The 19,902-nt window shown below is 35.3% G+C and overlaps 5 protein-coding genes across 9 annotated transcripts in view; 3 read left to right on the top strand and 2 right to left on the bottom strand.

The window, feature by feature from the left end:
* LOC108966038 (venom peptide Pc-like) lies at window positions 1-578 on the top strand. Its single transcript, XM_018928757.1, has 3 exons — window positions 1-129; window positions 188-296; window positions 355-578. The coding sequence occupies exons 1-3, from the start codon at window positions 66-68 to the stop codon at window positions 446-448; spliced, it is 267 nt and encodes an 88-aa protein (XP_018784302.1). The 5' UTR covers window positions 1-65; the 3' UTR covers window positions 449-578.
* Window positions 579-1,878: 1,300 nt separating this feature from the next.
* Window positions 1,879-3,525, bottom strand: LOC108966026. Its single transcript, XM_018928733.1, has 2 exons — window positions 3,380-3,525; window positions 1,879-3,305 (listed from the first exon to the last, which is right to left on the bottom strand). Exon 2 carries the CDS (start codon window positions 3,274-3,276, stop codon window positions 2,380-2,382), a length of 897 nt encoding a protein of 298 aa, XP_018784278.1. The 5' UTR covers window positions 3,277-3,305; window positions 3,380-3,525; the 3' UTR covers window positions 1,879-2,379.
* Window positions 3,526-4,098: 573 nt separating this feature from the next.
* On the top strand, window positions 4,099-10,957 carry LOC108966072 (kinesin-like protein Klp10A). Of its 2 annotated transcripts, XM_018928804.1 has the most exons (5): window positions 4,099-4,208; window positions 5,057-6,779; window positions 8,766-9,012; window positions 9,085-9,819; window positions 9,880-10,957. In XM_018928804.1, exons 2-5 carry the CDS (start codon window positions 5,824-5,826, stop codon window positions 10,198-10,200), a joined length of 2,259 nt encoding a protein of 752 aa, XP_018784349.1. In that variant the 5' UTR covers window positions 4,099-4,208; window positions 5,057-5,823; the 3' UTR covers window positions 10,201-10,957. The 2 variants fall into 2 exon arrangements, with proteins under 2 accessions (XP_018784349.1, XP_018784350.1); XM_018928805.1 differs by lacking the exon at window positions 4,099-4,208 and having other exon boundaries at window positions 4,947-6,779.
* Window positions 10,958-13,606: 2,649 nt separating this feature from the next.
* The window catches only part of LOC108966041 (caspase-8), a 13,502-nt gene continuing 7,206 nt past the window's right edge, over window positions 13,607-19,902 (top strand). The window contains exons 1-9 of one of the 4 annotated variants that reach the window (XM_018928763.1): window positions 13,607-13,859; window positions 14,100-14,263; window positions 16,833-16,943; window positions 17,154-17,216; window positions 17,295-18,050; window positions 18,114-18,324; window positions 18,404-18,537; window positions 18,610-18,761; window positions 19,027-19,606. In XM_018928763.1, the coding sequence (XP_018784308.1) occupies window positions 16,839-16,943; window positions 17,154-17,216; window positions 17,295-18,050; window positions 18,114-18,324; window positions 18,404-18,537; window positions 18,610-18,761; window positions 19,027-19,177 (1,572 nt within the window). In that variant the 5' untranslated portion in view covers window positions 13,607-13,859; window positions 14,100-14,263; window positions 16,833-16,838 and the 3' untranslated portion in view covers window positions 19,178-19,606. Of the gene's footprint in view, window positions 14,045-14,099; window positions 14,264-16,681; window positions 16,709-16,832; window positions 16,944-17,153; window positions 17,217-17,294; window positions 18,051-18,113; window positions 18,325-18,403; window positions 18,538-18,609; window positions 18,762-19,026; window positions 19,607-19,902 lie in introns of those variants that run through there. The other 3 variants (XM_018928762.1, XM_018928761.1, XM_018928760.1) reach the window with 3 other exon arrangements.
* On the bottom strand, window positions 14,222-16,425 carry LOC108966040 (zinc finger protein 19-like). Its single transcript, XM_018928759.1, has 5 exons — window positions 16,185-16,425; window positions 15,314-16,128; window positions 14,951-15,243; window positions 14,688-14,887; window positions 14,222-14,625 (listed from the first exon to the last, which is right to left on the bottom strand). Exons 1-5 carry the CDS (start codon window positions 16,359-16,361, stop codon window positions 14,338-14,340), a joined length of 1,773 nt encoding a protein of 590 aa, XP_018784304.1. The 5' UTR covers window positions 16,362-16,425; the 3' UTR covers window positions 14,222-14,337.

The raw sequence follows: 19,902 nt of genomic DNA, 5'->3' as shown, positions 1-19,902 counted from the left end.
CAAATCACACAGTTTCTTATTGTTCTTTGCGCCGCTCAGACATTCATTGCTACTGCGCATGAGTAATGGCGTTGCAGTCTCTTTTAGTCGCAGCTATTCTACTACTCTGTTGTGACCTTGATCTGGCAGGTAAGATACAAAAATATGCTAATTGACGATTTATCTAAATATTTTTGCACATAAACAGCTGACTGCGAATTTGGCGATCGTCAGTTTACTATTGGTGAAAGCTTCGAGAATCCTGGCGAATGCGCGATTTACCATTGTGATGCTGAAGGCAGCATATCAGCGAAGAGGTGAAATTTCTTTTATACTCTTTCGAGTATTTTATAATATTGTACGTTTACCTTTTAGCTGCGCGGAGTCCCTGCCACCACCGAACTGCAAGACGATACCACAAGATAACAGCAAACCCTATCCAGATTGTTGTAAACGACACGATTGCTAAATGAGTCTAGAGAACATTTAAGAGTAGGAAATTGTTTAAAAATATGTTAATTTAAAAAGATTTATCTTAAAATATTTTATATAATTAGCACTTAAAATGTGAAGAAATAAAATCGAACATGACCTTTAAATTTCTACGCGCAGTTTAAACTCACCGTTATTTAGTTTTTTTTTTATTAATACAGTGTTTTTGTTGTTTTAAACGCACGAAACGGTTTTTGCGCGGCTGAACTTGCCTGCCCTTGTAACTTTATGTGTTTATAAGGCTTTTTTAGCTATATCAAGTGTTATTTCTGCTATAAATACACATTTTCTATTTATTCTTAGCATTTTATTTTTATTTATTTATTTTTTTTCTTTTTTAATATACACATAATATGTAATTTTTAAATTATTTACTTGTGTACAATAATCTTGGGTAGAAACTCGTATACATGTATGTGTTACTTACTAATATTTTCGGCTAATATTCACTAAAATTTTTTCAGTGTCATAAAATCCCATACAGTAGCATATTCCCTAATGAATAACGTGGTTGTTTTTTGCTATATAAGCACAAGTGTATATATGCATGTAGATGTCTTTTTATATATGCCACTTATTATATTTTTCGTTTCCGCCGCGCAACGGAAACGTATATATTCCAAATTTCAATTAATATTTAACACCCTGTACTTTTGCATTCTGAAATTCCCTACTTGCTGTTGAGGTAATAACTAGATTTGGTAATCCACACTGTTAACTGACGGTATTAAATAATTAAATTAGTAATTTACTATATGCATTTTCAGTTTTGTTGTGATATCAAATTTAAATAAACCAAATAATGCACCAGCTGATCGTATCTGTTAGAGATCGCCACAGTGCAGAATATCGTGTTATCGATTTTCCGGTTGTGCGTTTGTTGTTATTTGCGTTTAATAAATTCTAACGTAGTTATTTGATAATATGTATACAAATAGTGTACAATTTTATTTACTTATTACATATTTTGTTGTTATATTTAACGAAGTACTTTCTGCAATATAAAATATATTTGTTTCAATACATTTATTCGTGCATCCATATGATAGTTGCTGTTTACAATATGGGTAGATGCAAATATGTATATACCCATATACGTTTATTTGTATTTATGTACGTAAGTGTTTTTTATAAGTATGTATATTGTTCGTTAAGTTACATAACATTTTTGCTACTTATTGTTCATAAACTTTACTATTTGTTGAGTTTTACTAAAAAAATTTGTATACGGCTGTAAACATGTACTATATAGGTACATATATGCATGTGAATACTTTGCAGCATTTGAATATATTTGGAGCCTGAGCTTGTCTATTTTTGCAATATAATAAAATAGAACGTTAGAAATGCATAAAATAACAACAAGATAATTTTAAATAAAACTTTGTGTTGAAATTTATTTAAATTATTTTAAAATCATAAATTAAAACATTCATTTGTATTTAAACTATTGCATAATAATAATTAAAAGAGGAAAACTTAATAAGTTATACGAAATGAAACATGAACGATCGCGCTTTTGTAAAGCTAAAAGGCTGTGTTAACCACTTATCCTCCTTTGATGACAGTACACAATTCTCACAAATTCATTTATCAGTTTATAAAAATTATTTCCATGCAATAAGAACAGGCATAAAGAATCAATTCAGGTAAGAATGAAGTGAATACGTGCCGAGATAAAGAAAACAAATGTTGAGCTGTCTCATCGATTCATAAACACTGAAAATGCGCACATCAGAATTATACTAAGCTAAATCATAACTAATTATTAAACTATTTAACGGCGCCATCACCACCACTCTTTTCATTATTTCTGTCCCCACTCTTATCGGCAGTAAACCCATCGCTCCCTAGACAAAGGCTGTCGCTTACTTTTACGCCGCCGATGTCTTCGTCAATCGCCGTGTCTCATTGACGAGCTGAACGTTCTGTTTCCATGAGGCACTCGCGCACCAGGATACGTGCATGCACAATACCGCGCTTCAAACGTTCAGTTGAACTACGTGAACCTGTATATGTGGGTCGTATATCACGTCCYATTTCCTCAATCACCGCCAGCAATTGGGCATACTTGCTCAGCCCGTTGCTGGCCGCTGACGTGCCCGCCGTAGGCAAATTGGCCGTGGAAGTCATTGGCGTTGTTATGTTGGACGATGTTTGTGTAGTTATGACGGGTGACGTGGATTGTGGGTACTTTAGTTGCGATTGTGCAGCGCTTAGTATCGCCGCTGCATTGCTGCTAACATCCAGCGCACCACCGACAATTATACCACCGTTTCCAGCATTAACTACACCGATGTTACTGCCATTACCAATAGCATTACTGCGACCACTACTATTTGCAGTGCCGCTACTATGGCTAGCACGTTGCGTCGAGGCGGGTGAGGCGATGGTATTCGATTGCTGCTGTAGCAGCGCCAATTGCGCTTGCAATTGTTGTGTGTACTGTAGAGCTGCAACTGCGGCAGCTGCTGAGGTGCTTGTGGATTGCTGATGATAGTCGCGGTCACGCTTACTATAAAGTTCACGCCCGCTGCTACCACTACTTTTGCCACTGCCACCACCGCCGAGCACACTGTGATGCAGGTCAAGCACCGTGGTGGCGCTTGATGAACTGGAACTCGCACCGCCACTACGATCACGAGGTGGATGGTGAATGGCGGAGATCTGTATTTGAGGTTGTTGTTCGCGCTGCTCTCGTTGTTGCTGATAATTGTAGAAATTTTGTACTTGTGAACGCGGTATTGGGGTCACTGTGACGTCACTCAATTTGGACTCTACAGCTTGTATGTCCATGATATCCATATCGCTGGCGACGGTTTGTGGCAAGTGTGCTACCCGTAAAACAACAAATTAAACACTTGATCAATAATATCGTTGTGTTTTGATAATAAAAACTCGCACTCACGTTTATAATTTGCAAAAAGAAAACAATGCAATTCACTTGAAAATGAGAAATGAAAATTTTCTGCTCGTTGCTCTCGTTTTGCCTTCCACGCAGGTACTTTTACTCTTTTTGCTGAATTTTCGTTACGAACGTGTGGGGGAAAACGCAATTGCGTGAAAAAAGCAACGTAAATTGTGTGTGAAGAAGCAGAAGTATTCAGTGTTTAGACGTTCTTTGCAGGGGGGACGAGCGTTTGCCAAAACGGCGCGAATGCTTCCACAAAACAAAAACGTCAAAATGCCACAATGAACAAGATTACGAATAACTACGAATAAATAACTCGAGATAAGGCGAAAAGCGCGCGTACCAATGCATTAGCCATAGAGTTGCAGTGGAATATACAATATCAACAAAACATTGACTTGTCGACTTCATAAATTACATTTTTTTGACATATTAACATAATATTCACACGTAAATGTATATATTTAAATGCATTACGTGTAGTTGACTTAATAAAAGTGCTTCTAATTTCAGAGAATATATTTCAAAAGTCCATCTGGCATTACCTTATTTGGTCCATGTCTTTTTCTCCATTTTCCGCTAATAAAAGATATCAGCTGCTACAATGCGTTCATCCGCACCACTACATCTGGCTACTCTTTCTCTCACACATATGACTATTTGGCTTTGCAATGATTCCGATTTTCGCTCAAAGCGCTCCAACTGTCACTTCGCACACATATGCAGTTTTGAAGTTGTTCGTGCACTTAACTTTTTGTCAGCCATAACCGTCGCAACATTTACAGTGACATCTGGTCATAATAAAGTTAAAAATCATTTCTTAATTGTGAGTTTTAGTTATTTTAGTGATTTAGCAGTTAAGAAAAATACTCAAAGGTGGTAATTGACTTTGGTAGTGCACACTGCATTGTTTAAAAGGTTGGCTTTTATATTATAAATCCGCAGCCTACAAATAGTTATGGGTTTTTTTTTTGTTTTATTTTACTGGCGTTGCTAACGTCTTGTTATTGCTGCATGTCGTCATTGCAGTTTTCAAATCCTAGCCTTGCTGACAAATATTCAACGCTTAGGGTGTGGGAAAATTGTTTAATTATCTTCAAGTGGCTAAACTATGCAAAAAAAGTGTTTTCTATATACATTTTACTTTTGCGGCATTAGTTAAGGGTGTATTTGTATTGTACAATTGCGAATAGTCAATCAGCTGTAAATGCGATAGGGGATCGGTATGAAATGAATGATATCAGAAAGGCATTTCGCACACACATAATTATAAGCTGAGTGGGTCTCTCTAGCCGAAACTATACAATGCAAGCATTAAATATTAAAAAGTGCAAATTTCTTAGCTAGTGTTTAAAATTTAAACAATAAAAAAAAAATGTCACATTAAAAGTCGTTTAACAACACTGTAGTTAAGTGTCAACTTTTTGTTAAATGAGAGAGTTTTTATATTTGGCAGTCGAAAGGAAATATTTGTCAGTTAAAAATAAAATTACCACTCTTTCGCTTATCGAAAACAATTTTTTAGCATTTTGCATCAAAATTTTTTTAAAGATTTATAAAAACAAAAAAATCTTTAATTGCATTTTCTTCCTTTATCATTATTTTAACAAATCCAACACTGCGAAACTTCATTTGCAACGTTATTGTGTGGTTCGAATTTGACAATACTATCAGCGAATACGGAGAGGAATACAAAAATAAAACAACAGCTATTATTTAAAGAAATTGCTGAAAAAAGAGACCGGATAACGAATGCATATTTGTCGCTTCGAGTCTCGAATGACAGTTGAATTTCGAATCATCAGCGAATTAACGCGACACCAACAACAATAGACTGTGTACTAATAAAAGTAACAACAACCACAGCAAAGAGTAGGAAAAGAAACAAAAGAGAAAGAACGAACACTGGGAAACGAGCAACAATTCAACGAGTGAATAATTCCGCCGGATCACCGCGCGCCGCGCAGCTGTTTATATCGTCTACGTTGCTGTTGTTTCTTGCTTGAAAAGCCATACACAACCGCTACCAAAGAAGCACAGTCGAGCTTAGTGAGTGAGTAATCGTCACAACGGAAAAATTTTTTTAGTGAAACCCCCACGCTGAGGTGTTAAAATCGAATTAAATCCTATAGAAACTACACGAAAATATAGAATTCAATATATACACTGGAAATAAGACACAAACAAAAAGCTGAAAAATATCGGAAATCGAATTGATGTGGTAGCAGTAAGTGCACTTTCGTTTGCAGTCATTCAAAGCATACGTAAATCAAAAAAGCAAAAAAAAAAAAAAATCGCTCCACTACATTGAAAAGTGCACACCACAGCCCTAAATTAAAAAATAAAAGATTAAACGCCGCAAACCAAGCCGTAGAAGCAATAGCCTTTAAGATTACCTATAGTTGCACAGTCGCAGAAGTGGACAAGTTCCAACTCCCACAATGGAATACATTTCAGTTGGTCAAAGCGTTAAAATTAAGCGCACAGATGGCCGTGTGCACGCCGCAGTAGTGTCGAAAATTAACGAGTCTGGCAAATCAATAACCGTGGAATGGTACGAACGTGGCGAAACTAAAGGCAAAGAAGTAGAATTAGATGCTATACTGTCTTTGAATCCGGAAATCTTACAAGATCCCGAACCGGAACAAAATGCCGCGCCTGAACCGAAAAAACAAGCGACTGCGCCCATGAATCTTGCACGCAATGCCACGCAAGGCGCAATCGGACATCGTACCAATCGTGCCACCATCAACGCCACCAGTCTACTCTCATCGTCCGCTGTTTCTGAACATTCGGAGAATATACCACCACCACCGACAACGGGTATAGTGCGCTCGCGGACTACTAATAATGCAACACGGTTGGCCTCAGCTACCGGCAGTGGCAGTGGTGGTGGCGGTGGCGGTGGCATTGCCATGAGTACCAGCGCCGGCAACTCCTCTTCAATTGCATCTAGTTCAGTGGCAGGCAATGTAGGTGCACGGCGTTCCTATGTTGTTAAAGAAGTTGAACGGCTGAAGGAGAACCGTGAAAAGCGGCGTGCTCGTCAAGCAGAAATTAAAGAGGAAAAAAATGCACTCATGAATCAAGACCCTGGAAATCCTAATTGGGAAACCGCACAAATGATTCGTGAATATCAAAACACCTTAGAGTTTAATCCACTTGTTGACGGACAAGTCTATGAGGATCACCAAATCACAGTATGTGTGCGTAAGCGACCGCTCAGCCGCAAAGAAATAACACGGAAGGAGATCGATGTTATTTCAGTGCCGCGTAAGGACACGCTCATCGTGCATGAGCCACGCAACAAGGTCGATTTAACGAAATTCCTCGAAAATCATAAATTCCGTTTCGATTACGCATTCGATGATCGCTGCGACAATGCCATGGTCTACAAGTGAGTACATACATAATAAACTATCACTCATGTACCTATACGTAAATATATTTAACTGCTACCTACTAACACTTATTTGGCAGCAGTTGAGCGTTTTTGACAAGTCGGCCAATGGGCGCTAGCAAGGCATTTTATTTCAACGTTGCTGCGGACACTCACTGTAGTTGCAAACTTTCGTGATTTCGTTTAATGCTCTTAGACATTTGAGAGTGTGTGTTAGGTTACGTAGCAAGTGTAGTTGTTTGACTTGCCAGCTGGCCGGATCACTGACTTCACCAGCGCTTTTGCTCAAACAGCCAAGCCACCAGTCACTGTCGGTGTCTGTTTGCACGTTTGTATAAATGTGTGCATATATTTCAAGTCGTGCTGAACTCCATATGTTCTTTGTTTACTAATGCCATAAACGCTGACTAACCAACCGACCAACTGTGACACTAAGCCTTCCAATTTTTTTTTTCACTCTCTTGTGTTAAGGCGAAGAAAAACTAATGAAATGTAACATGTTTAATTTTTAAGTGTATCAATTCAATTTAAAGAGTTTTCCAAATTTCATTATAGCAGATAGCAGATGTGGCAAACGTTGGCTTAGTCTTGACAGTTGATATTTTCTCTGATCGCTTAGGGCGTGTTAGTGTATGTTGTGAAAGTCAAGAATGATAGTAAAAAGCAGATTAAGGAAGCTATGAAGTGAAATAAAGAAAGGCGGTCAGTCATAGTGCTCTGCGTTACTTACGTTTCAAACGAATTGAAAATTTTCAATCCTTTTTTGTAAAGCGTTTAATTAACACTATTTTCGTATATTTAGTTGCAGCGCTGCCAAAGAAGTTGTATTTGTGTCACGCAAGTAATTTTGAATTTACGGTTTTGTCAAATGAATTTGCTGCTTTCGAAGTTTCTCCCCCTGTAACAACAAGCAAGCATGGATATGCACAACCCAGGATCATAATTTAATTTTTGATTTTTAGTGCACCACGCCTACTGGGAGGGCATTTTCTTTGTGGATTTTACTTTAGCCATTTCTGCTCACAATCATTCGCCTAGTATACACTTCATGGCAACCGCTTGAAACCACTTCTAACCAGTTCTATATAACTTAGGGCCTTTTGTTGGCAACGTAAACAGTTCGTTATTGTTGCTATTGATGTTGCTGCATGCAAAACGAAAAGAGCAACGAAATCAGTAGCCATTAGCGTAGTTTTCGGCAAATTTTAATACGAAAAATGTATTTCTTTTGCTATTTGCTATATGTTTCTATATATTTGCATAGCTGGTAGCTCGGTAACGCACAAAAATCGTTATACACGCTTGTCTTCAGTTGAAATGGTCATTAGTCATAAATGTTATCATTGTTTGTATGAAGTCAAGCTCCTATATAAGCAAACATTTTGTACACAGCCGGCAATTTTTGGCAATACACATATGCACCTACATTATATATCTTTTATAAAGATAATTTAATAATTATTTACAAATCCCTAATTTATTATTATTTTTTATTTACGTAGACATCGATTAACCGTTTTCATAAATTACAATTTAAGAACATCAAATCTAACTTCTATTTGACTTTTAATGTAAAAAAAATAACGTTGAACATTAACGAACTATTTACTAAGTAATTTGTGTTTCATTTGCTATTTTTTTTCATTATTACTATATAAAAGCCCTTTTTATTTATTCTTATCAATTAAATGTATATTGCGAAACACTTCCCAGCGTCTTACGCATCAGTGTTAATTATGATTAAAAAGATAACAAAATCAATCTGATATTTGTGCAGCACTTGGCATCTACAATGTCAGTTTATAACTAACCTTAATAATTGTTTTTGGCCAATAGCCATTTTTACGAACTATTTCCTAGCAAATACTGCTGAAAGCAGGTTTAATTGAAATAAAATAAGCATATTTGCTATTATAGCCTAAACTTATATTTCTTATAACACATTACTCATAATTTCTTTTCGCTTTTTTTATACCTCAACAGGTACACTGCTAAACCTTTGGTTCAGACAATTTTCGATGGCGGTATGGCGACATGTTTCGCCTACGGCCAAACGGGTTCCGGCAAAACGCATACCATGGGCGGTGAGTTCAATGGTAAAGTACAGGACTGCAAGAATGGTATTTACGCAATGGCCGCACGCGACGTTTTCACTTATTTGAAAAGTCCGCGTTATCGTACGCTCAATTTGGTTGTGTCCGCTAGTTTCTTTGAAATATACAGTGGCAAGGTATAACAAGAAAATTGTTTACCATTTACACACTCATGCTAATATATTAATATAATATTCTTATACACATAGGTCTTTGATTTACTCTCTGACAAGCAAAAGTTGCGCGTACTCGAAGATGGCAAGCAACAAGTGCAGGTTGTGGGCTTGACTGAAAGGGTTGTCGATAGCGTCGAAGAAGTGCTCAAACTTATACAGCATGGCAATAACGCGCGTACCTCTGGTCAGACGTCGGCTAACTCCAATTCGTCGCGTTCGCATGCCGTTTTCCAGATTGTCTTGCGTCCGCCAGGTTCAACTAAAATACACGGCAAATTTTCTTTTATCGACTTAGCTGGCAATGAACGTGGCGCCGACACATCATCTGCTAATCGTCAGACACGCATGGAAGGCGCCGAAATTAACAAATCACTACTCGCGTTAAAAGAGTGTATACGTGCTTTGGGCAAACAATCGGCACATTTGCCATTCCGTGTTTCGAAGTTGACACAAGTATTGCGCGATTCATTTATTGGCGAGAAGAGTAAGACGTGCATGATAGCGATGATATCGCCAGGTTTGAGTTCATGTGAACACACGCTAAATACATTACGCTATGCGGATCGCGTTAAGGAGCTTGTGGTCAAGGATATGCCAGATATGATGCGCGAAGGTGATGGTGAGCATGCCATAATGGAGGAGGACGAAGATCAAATGGTCGTACAGAATAATCGTTCGCATAATCATAACATTAACAACAATAACAATAATAACAAAAACAATGGACAGATGTCGGAGAACGATTTGGCGTTGTTGCGGTCACTAAGTGTAAGTAATTGAAGACTACCATGCTTTGGCATCATATTAACTACAATTCTTCACATACAGGAACACGACATGTCAGACGAGTTGCTGGTGCAACACGCAGCTATTTCCGATTTGCAACAAACCGAAGAAATGGTAGTGGATCAACATCGTTTAGTCAATGATTTTCTCTCACAATTTTTGCCTGAATCATTGCGACTCTATGATCTAACCAATTACGTTGATTATGATCAGGATGCCTATTGTAAGCAGGGTGAGGCGCTTTTCACACAACTTGCCGAACTGGCAACCAGTTGTCGAGACTTGATGGCCGATTTTCGTGCCAAAATGGCCAAGGAAGAGATGTTATCGTGTACCGTGAAACCGACTGGCGGCAAGCGTTAAACGCACAGTTAACAATAACAGCAGCAAAAACATATATATATTAATGTATTAATACAAAAGAAGACATTTGTCATCCAGCAAGCAAGCATAGCGGCGCTGTATGGATAGCAACAAGGAATTAAGAGAAGAATAATCAATTATGATGTTTTACTACAACAGCAACAACAATATGTAGGCACAACAACAGCAGCAATTTAATGATTATACTTATATAGAGATAAACTATGAAACAAACAAAAATACTCCTTATATCTAACGCACCCACATTACGAACACAAAAAGCGGAAAAGGAAACAAAACAAAAAACTATATTTGTACACCCTATTCCAGTGGCAAGTAACAATGTGATAGGCATAAAAGTAAATTGTGGTGTTTTGCATATAAGAAAAAACATAAAACGCTCACATCACCGCATCCAAACATTTCTTTTGAAAATTATCAGCAGTTGCTTGCAACAGCCATCCTCATCGTAAGTTTACTGATATTCACCACGCACAGCTGGCTGCCCAAACCAGTTATTCATACATACATACATATTAACTATTCCACATTCATCCTACGCTCATGCTCATACTCAGTCACTCATTTCTGAACACACACACATACACACGCGTGTCCATTTCGGCAAATCTACGCGGACGCTGTTAACGCTGCATACGCGTAGACGTTGATTTAATGTTGATGATAATAATGTTGAAGTTGAATATGCTTATTATAATTTTAATAATAATTTTTCGTCTTTTACCTTTCTAAGCTATTTATTTTTTTGAATTAAAATTGTTTATACATATACATAGATACATACATACTTGCATAGCTTCAAACGTGCAAAATGCAAAAAAAAAATTAAAAAACTTGAAACTAAGGAATTTTATATCTGAATCCAAGTATTATAGTATGCGTTTTTGTCCCCTCAACGTTGTTGTAGTATAAGTGTCAGTGCGCTGTGGCATAAAAAAACGTTTTACGTGTGTAACGTTTACATATACATACGCGCAAAAATAATGAAGACTTTGTCGAAAAGTAGTTACAAAAAAGCATTTAATTTGCAGCAAACAAAATGTTACGAAAATAGAATAGAACAAAAAATCTAAAAAACTTGCCAACTCAATAATTAAAAATATGGTAATTTTTTCAAAATCTAAAAACTTTTCAAATTCCAACACAGTGATTCTAATCTTAAAAAATACTTGTTTAAAAATAGCTAAAAAAATATTTTCTTTTTTTAAAGTTGCGAAGTAATTTTTTGTTAATAAATTTTCTGTTTANCTGTCTCTTATACACATCTAGATGTGTATAAGAGACAGCTTGAGTTGTACACGCGCACTGCCATTTTACCGTATACAAAAATTTATATATTTTTTTTTTTTGAAAAAAGATTGCCCTACTAAGCCCTTAAGGGTTCATTGTGACATATAATTTTGATACTCTCACAACCTGTCTCTTATACACATCTTTGTTTTTTAAATAAAATATTTTTTTTAAATTAAAATTCCAATTTTTTTTTTTTGTTTACAAAGTCCAAACCGGTTTTTCAAAATTAGCAGCAAATATATTGCTTCGAAAATAGTTTGTGTATATAAAACAAAAATCTAAAACTAAATCAACAACAAAGTTATTAAAAATGTAGTATTTTTTTTTAAACTTAAAAATTAAAAATAAATTTGAAAAATTGCTAAAAATTAAATAGTTTTTTTAATGTGGCATGTTTTTTTAAATCAAATTGTAAAAATATGCCAACAAAATTACAATATGTGTTTTTTTTTAGTTTAATTTTAAGTTTTTTTTTAAAATAAAAGTATAAAATGTTTTTTTTTTTTTTTTTGTTAATAAAATTGTAAAATATTTTTGTTTTAACTACTAATTACTACTTTTTGAATACTTTAAAGTATAGTAAGTAATTGCTATATTTTTCAAAATAAATTTCTAAAGTATTTTATTTTTAATAAAATTGATAAATTTCAATTACGAAAATCATGTTTGGCATACAACAAAACCGGTTTGGATGTTTTTCGAAATATTTTTTTTGTTTTTAAATTAATGGATCGCTATTTATCGCATAAATGTATTAACCAACAGCATTAAAAATATACCTGCATACATATAAATATACATACATACATACATGTATGCAATAATATTAAAGCCTCTACACTTTGCATCATTTGTTAAATACATATATACAATATAATATTTATTTTTTTGTACTTCGCCATGTAAACATTCTGTACAACGAACCACAATTGCACACACACACAAACACATACATAACGTTCAGCATGCATATTAACCAAACGTTCTTATTGTTGAAATAATTTCTTTAGTTAAACATTTTTGAAAATACTTTCTCTTCCACCTGTCTCTTATACACATCTAGATGTGTATAAGAGACAGCAATAATATTAAAGCCTCTACACTTTGCATCATTTGTTAAATACATATATACAATATAATATTTATTTTTTTGTACTTCGCCATGTAAACATTCTGTACAACGAACCACAATTGCACACACACACAAACACATACATAACGTTCAGCATGCATATTAACCAAACGTTCTTATTGTTGAAATAATTTCTTTAGTTAAACATTTTTGAAAATACTTTCTCTTCCACTGTTCGGTTTTCCGCCTTGTTCCTTCCGTAAAATTGCTCTCAGTTTCCAAACACCTGCTTATCAGCAATTGCAAACAAAAATGTTATTAACTTCGCGAAATTCCATAGCTAACTTAGAAAATCAACAACAAGCATAAATCAAAACAATTACCAAACCACCAGCAGTACTAACAACCAAAACAACAACAGCACCACCACTTCATACCACAGCTGCTGCCCAGTTTGAGCAGCGCATTGCGCATAAACGCCTATATTTATAAATATGTATTAAGCTAGCTGCACGCGCAATTAGTAGTATACGCGTAGAGGATAAATAAAAAACACTAAAACCCAGAAGACTAGTAAATTTGAAAGAAACTTTCAAAACAAAAAACAAAAAAATTAAAACATCGTTGTAAATTGTGTAAGCAGCAAATTAATTACTACTACAATATATTTAAATAATGTTTGCAACAATAACAGCAAAAACAAGTATAGATATACATACAAAAATATAACGTATTGTTGATTTTCCTAAGCTTAACGCAAATAGCGTAAAAATATTTATGTTATCTCTACAAAACAAGTGCTTCAAAAATCAATAAAAAAAATACACAATTTCATAATTAATGAAGTGAATAGAAAAGCAAATGAATTCCTTACAAAATTTGAATGAGAAACGTATTTAGTAGCATCTAATATTTAAATTATATATATACGCAAAACTAAAAACGAAATCTAAAAGCAAAAAAATAAAAACTCTAAAAATTTAAATTAACAAATTAACAAAAAAAAAAAAAAAAACAAAGTGTGGCTTTCGTAATTTGCACAATATTGTAATATTAGCAGTTGCAATTAAAGTTTCTCACGTGTGACAATAGGAGTCTGAGGTTATAACTGATATGGCACCGCACAATATTAACGGGTTTCCTGCCGTAAGGACTGTCAACTCGTCAGAATTCTGTCGCTACAATATCAAAAACAGCAACGGGTTTCCTGCAATTCCGGACGCGCATTTTCTATGCGGAAAAAAGCTGTTATTTAGATAATCGTTTTGGATCAGTAAGTATATATTCGTTACCGGAGCGGATCCAGATTTTTAACCGTCCAGGGACTTGCAACATTACTGCAAATTGCAGAAACGCTTCTGACCATACAAAACGGAGTTTTCACCCAACTCGGCAGTACTTAAAACAGCAACAACAACAAAGTTGCTCTAAAGTCTCAAAATCTGGATTCATAATCTGGTAAATGACGCTCAAGTCAAGATCATTTCTAAAAATTATTTGGCTAATATTTTAGACTAATACAACAATAACAGAAACAGCAGCCATTACGACCGCAAGCGAATCCATGAGGAAGATTAACAAACGTGCAACTGACCTTCCTGCGTTAGCGAAGACTCTAATACATCGAAATACGAGTTTGTTGTTGCCTTATATGTATATATTTTGACGCTAAGCAAGGTGAGTTAATTTATATGAAAATAATACAAAATCTTTTGTTATAACAAAATTCGCCTAATATATAGGTATGTACATTAGAAAGTCAAATTGTCGTTCTCCTCAGCCACGCCTATTTCATAATCAGTACCATATAAGGCTTGCTCGTCACTATGTACGTCGTCCACTACCAATATGCTATCGATGTGTCCTTCCTCGTTGATTTCTAGGAACTCGCTTACACCTTGCTGCATGGCCAAATGTTGTCCGTTTACGTCAGACACCATTTGATAGTCATTCTCCTCCATATCCTCTTCACTCTCCTCAACCAAATCATCATATTCGTTCGCATTGGCTTCGGACTTTTGATGTACTTTGTAGTGCGCCTGAAAGCAGATAACGAAAAGTGTTGATAGTTGGGCATACCATAAACTTTTGATTAACCTACAATTAAATGATGTTTTCGCCGAAATCGTTTCACGCAAAATTCGCACTGAAAGCGACGTTCGGATGTGTGTATCGTGTGCAGGTGTATGCGTAGCGTCGACGGCGATATGAATTTTTGTTTGCACTCATGGCACTCAAAGGATTTGGTCGTATGTGAATAACGGTGCATTTTCAAATGCTGCAGTATGAGAAAGTCTTTGCCTGCAAGGTAAACAAAATGTTTGCTAATTATTATTATTTTTGTTTAGTGAGTCAACAGCGTACCGCAAATCTCGCATTCAAACGGTCGTTCGCCGGTGTGCGAACGCATATGTACCGTTAAATCGTGCTTGGAAAGGAATGCCTTTTCGCATTCCGTACACTTGAAATTACGCACATTGTTATGTCGATCCATGTGATAACGGTAATGCACTTTTTGATTGAATGTACGCTGACAGATATCACATTTGAAAGCCGGTTCCCCACTATGTAAACGCAGGTGCACGCGCAAGGCATCGTTGGTGTGTAGGAGTTTGGTGCAATAGGGACACGGAAATTTGTTGTGATGCACGGTTTTACTGGAATAAGTAGCAACATTAGTTTTTTTTTTTTTTATATGACATACATATAAAGCGGTTTGACACTTACCGATGTTGCAGGAAATCAGTGCGTCGTAGAAATTCCAAACCGCAAGCTTGACATTCGTATGCACGGCGTATATTGCCACCATTACATGCGCCTGACACTTTCGGTCGTTCCAATGCATTAATCGGTAGAGTACTGCTAGTGTCCTCCAAATAATGCACATCAAAGAATTCCACTGGTTCTTGTTTCAAATCACTACTCTCCTCGATGGAGTTCTCTTCAAATATGGGCGTAAATTCAACCACTTTCTCGTCACTTGTTTCTTTAATATCAACATGTTCGATCGCTGATTGCACATCCATAGCACGTCCAGCTGGCTCCTCTGCGTAGTACTGCACGTCAGTACTGTCGGTCGCTTCTGCCAATAGTTCACTCAAAGCCTCATTTGTGTCCGCTTTCGTTGGCAGCGTCACTTGAGGCGCGTATTCTTGTAAGTAATTAACTTCCTCCATGGTAGTTGGCGTGTAAGTTACCGCTTGACAGTCCTCATATACGTATTGTTCTGGCTCGGTAATATTTGTACTTGCCTCCGCTAGCAGTGACTCTATTGCACCATTTTCATTACCTATGGCTGACATATCACATTCTACAGATTCTTCCTTTAAAATAACGGAATTTCTCGTTTCCAAATCGACATGTGTCACATTTTCATTCTTCTCTTCTACAAATGCATCATTTTTGTCACTGGCGGTGTACATTTTCGCCAACTCTTCCAGTGTACGTCGTGCCCTCATAATTAATTTACGAAAGAGTCGCATTTGTAAATCACAACTATTACACAGATACTGTGGATATATCTCCATGGTTGATCCATCAATCTAAATTATATCATTTATTAATAGAGTATTATAGAAGAAAAACGCATGAGAATCACCTCAACACCAAGCATCTCTTCATACAGCTTGCCCGTATTAGTAAGCTGCCATGTGTGTGACTGCATCACACCACTTTCTTCTATTACTTGCACAACGTACAGACATTCAAAATCACCATCCTGGTTAGGACTGCGACAAACTCGACAGCTGTTTACCACCTCGTCTTCTTGAAACATCACATTTAAAATTATTTTAGTACTAAACTGTTTATAAACAAATCCCTCAAGCAACGAGTGTAGAATAATTGTTATCTCTTTTATCACAGAATACGAATGTCGCTTGAAAATGAAATGTCAATAGTTGTTGTTATCGATAAATCTTAGTATTATCGAACTTTCAATATGAAAAATTAATTTGCAGATTGTGATGAAATAATTTTTCAAAAACGAATATTTTTAAAATTGTTAATGCCAACATGTTTAACACACATAGCGGGTTACCTCTTTTTGGTTTTGAAAATATTTGTTAACAAATATAACTCAGGCAACTCGCGCTAGCTGTTATTTTTCTTATGTCAATATCTGTACTTCATTCTATAGCATTCTTATTAGAATTTCTTTATTTGATAATTGTGGTCAACTAGTCATAGGACTCGGTTTTTTAATTTGTAATATTTTTATTTTTTTCTATCGTTTATATTTAACTAGATTTTAATGTCAGCTTCGCGTCACCAAGGTTTGAATTTAATTTCCAAATTGAATAATATTCATGTGGAGGATTTACAATATGTGGAGCAGGATTTGTGCTATTACGAATTGGTAAGTGCTTTTGGTTCAGTGTGTTGCCGCTATAGTAAAGGTATTTCCTGTGTAAATATATTTGTATGTATGCATATATAATGCATTTTCAAAACTTGTTAGTTTGTTTAACAAATACTTATAAAGTTGATAAGTTGTATAAACTACTAAATTAATACATATGATATTTTTTTTTGTTTTTATTTTGTATTTGTTTTTATCTTTCAACAGGTGTCCTTGGGCTTTTTGCTGTTTGGCGATGAACGCGCAAACGCTGAATTCGCGCTACAAAAAGTATGTCAATATATTACCAACAAAACTATTTAGAAAATAACATTTAATAAATAAATATATTAATATTAATGTTCCTAGTTACTAATACTCTCCAATACGCACAAGGGACGCAGTTGCGGTGGCGCTGATTTGCTCACCAAATACATTAGCGTTAATCCACGCAATTGGCGCGCTCAGTTAGTGGAAGCTTTGTCTATAATAGGCGCTCGACGAGTCTTACGAAAATTGGGTTTCGACTGGAATGAGTTGCACCAGCACTATCTGCCCCACATTGGCGAACTAAGCGTGCATGTGCATCCACTGCTGAAGGCGTTATATCGCATATGTGAACGTTTAAAACCTGCGCAAGCGGGGCAATTAGTATTACGCGTGAATGAGCAACATAAGGGGCCAGGAGAGCATCTACGTTTTTATGATTTTGCATATTTGGAAATATTTCTATTAGACTGGCTATCGCGGCGCATTATTACATTGGGCGATGGTGTTGCAAATGGTGCAGATGTTGATGTGTTGCTAGAATTTTTCAAATTTAACGATTTGGATGCATTAAAGACACTTCTTCTCGAAACAATTGTAAATAACGCAGATTCTAAACGCATGCGCAATAACGCAAATATCAGTGCGGATAATGTGGCAGCGAGCACTGGAAATAGTAACAAATATTCTGCTGAGAAAAACACAAATACCATGCAATCAGATGCAAACGCAGCTACCTCAGTGCGTAGTTGTGATTTAACCATAAATGAAAGATACGAGGTGCGCCACGAGAGCGCTGGCATACTATTGATAATCAATCAATTAAATTTCCACGAAGACCCCGATCCTGCATTGAAAGTGAGAGTGTTGCCTTTAAATATTTGTAAATAAATATGTAAATGTATATTAATTTAATTCAAGAAATTACTACCAAAAAAATCACTCTCACCACGTCATGGTTCGAATATGGACAAGGACCGCTTGAAAGACGTTTTTTCGCTTTTCGGTTACAAGCCAAAAGTGTTCGAAGATCTTACACATCTTGAACTAATGCATCGCATACGGGAAACAGTCAAATTATCTTTTCAATTTGATTCGCTAATCGTTTGCATACTCTCCCATGGCACCGAAGGCAAGTAGTTGACAATGTGAAGATTTTGCTGAGCAATAGTATATAATAATTATATATTTTTTTTTTTTGCCCAGTGTAGGTTCTGTATATGGTAGCAACAGCATACCTGTGGAAATATCAGAAATCGAGCATATAATAACCGGCGACACGCTAGTTGGCAAGCCCAAACTACTTATCATTCAAGCATGTCAGAAAGATGAATCGCCTATAAATGTATGAATTATTGTTTTCTATGCATTGGATGTATATAGTTAGTAACGATTTTAACATAAATGTACTTTAAAGGAACGCCACAAACCCAACGTGGAGCCACATCGTTTCAGCGACTTGGTAAAAGCTATGTCCACAGTGCCCGGCTATTCGGCAATGCGCCATACGCTTGAAGGCACCTGGTTTATACAGGAACTTTGCGATGCTGTTCACCGTTTTGGCGATCGGTAATGAAACAATATACAAAAAAAAAATATGAATTTTTACAATGCAAATATTTTGTTTTTTCCTTTTTTATTTCAATTTATTTTTCTGGTTTATATTTTTTTGATTTATTTTTTTGTGATTTCTTTATTATTTTTCTTTTTTTTTATATATTTTCTTTATTATTTGTGTATATTTTTTTGTTTTTCTTTTTTTAATTTTTTTATTTTATTTTTTCTGAATGTTTTTTCATTTTTTTCTTTAATTTTTTTTTCATTTGCTTCACAGTCGTCACATTGTCGATATTTTAATTGCTGTTAATCGCAAAGTGAGCGAGCGGCGCGGGAATAAAAACGAAATAATGATGCCCATTTCGAGTTACACGCTGCGCAAATTTTTCTTTTTGCCGCCGCGTAAGTCACTTCTAGCAGCAGTCTAACACGCTTGCCAGTAAGTCCAATACGAGTAGCAAATGTGACAATTAGCTTATGTTCAGTTGTAATTAGCGAGTAATTGTAGTATCAAAATGTTTTGAAATTAATTGTTGAAATTAAGTAGCTGTTGTAACATAAGAAGGTAAATTGTTATTTTAGTATGCATGCTATATGTATTATGAATTTTGATAGAAATATATTTTTATAAATAAAGATTTGAAGCATTTATGCAACGTAAATGTAATGTGTCATAGCAAATTGCTACAATTTAGTATGTATAAAAGTATTGTTTTATGTAATATAATTGATTCCATTTGCAAGACAATTCAAGTGTTTAAAGAAACAATAGGAAATTGATATGGATATTACCCCCTTTTGTGCTAAGAGTCATTAAAACATCACCGGAATTCCAAAATAAATTACAGTTACAAATATTCCTCTGTTTAATATTTTTATATTAATGCATTAATACATACGGGCGTGTATTACATTTTAGTTATGTTAAATGATAAAGTATTTTTTATATAACACACATGTTGCGTGCAATAAGTGTACAATTTATATTTAGCTTTAATTACTTAATTAATATTTAAATTTGGCATTGTTGTTTTGGTAACTGAAATGAGCTTTAAATAAAAAAAATGTTATTCTTTGTCCTAATTGTATTTAAAACTACTATTATTTTTTCACTTTTATTTATTTCAATAATATTTAAATTTTTTATTTTTTT

The sequence above is a fragment of the Bactrocera latifrons genome, unplaced genomic scaffold, assembly GCF_001853355.1.
Source record: "Bactrocera latifrons isolate USDA-ARS-PBARC rearing strain unplaced genomic scaffold, ASM185335v1 scaffold_154, whole genome shotgun sequence".
NCBI lineage: Eukaryota > Metazoa > Arthropoda > Insecta > Diptera > Tephritidae > Bactrocera > Bactrocera latifrons.
Note: the sequence above shows the minus strand (reverse complement) of the source record. Positions and strands in the feature narration are given on the sequence as shown.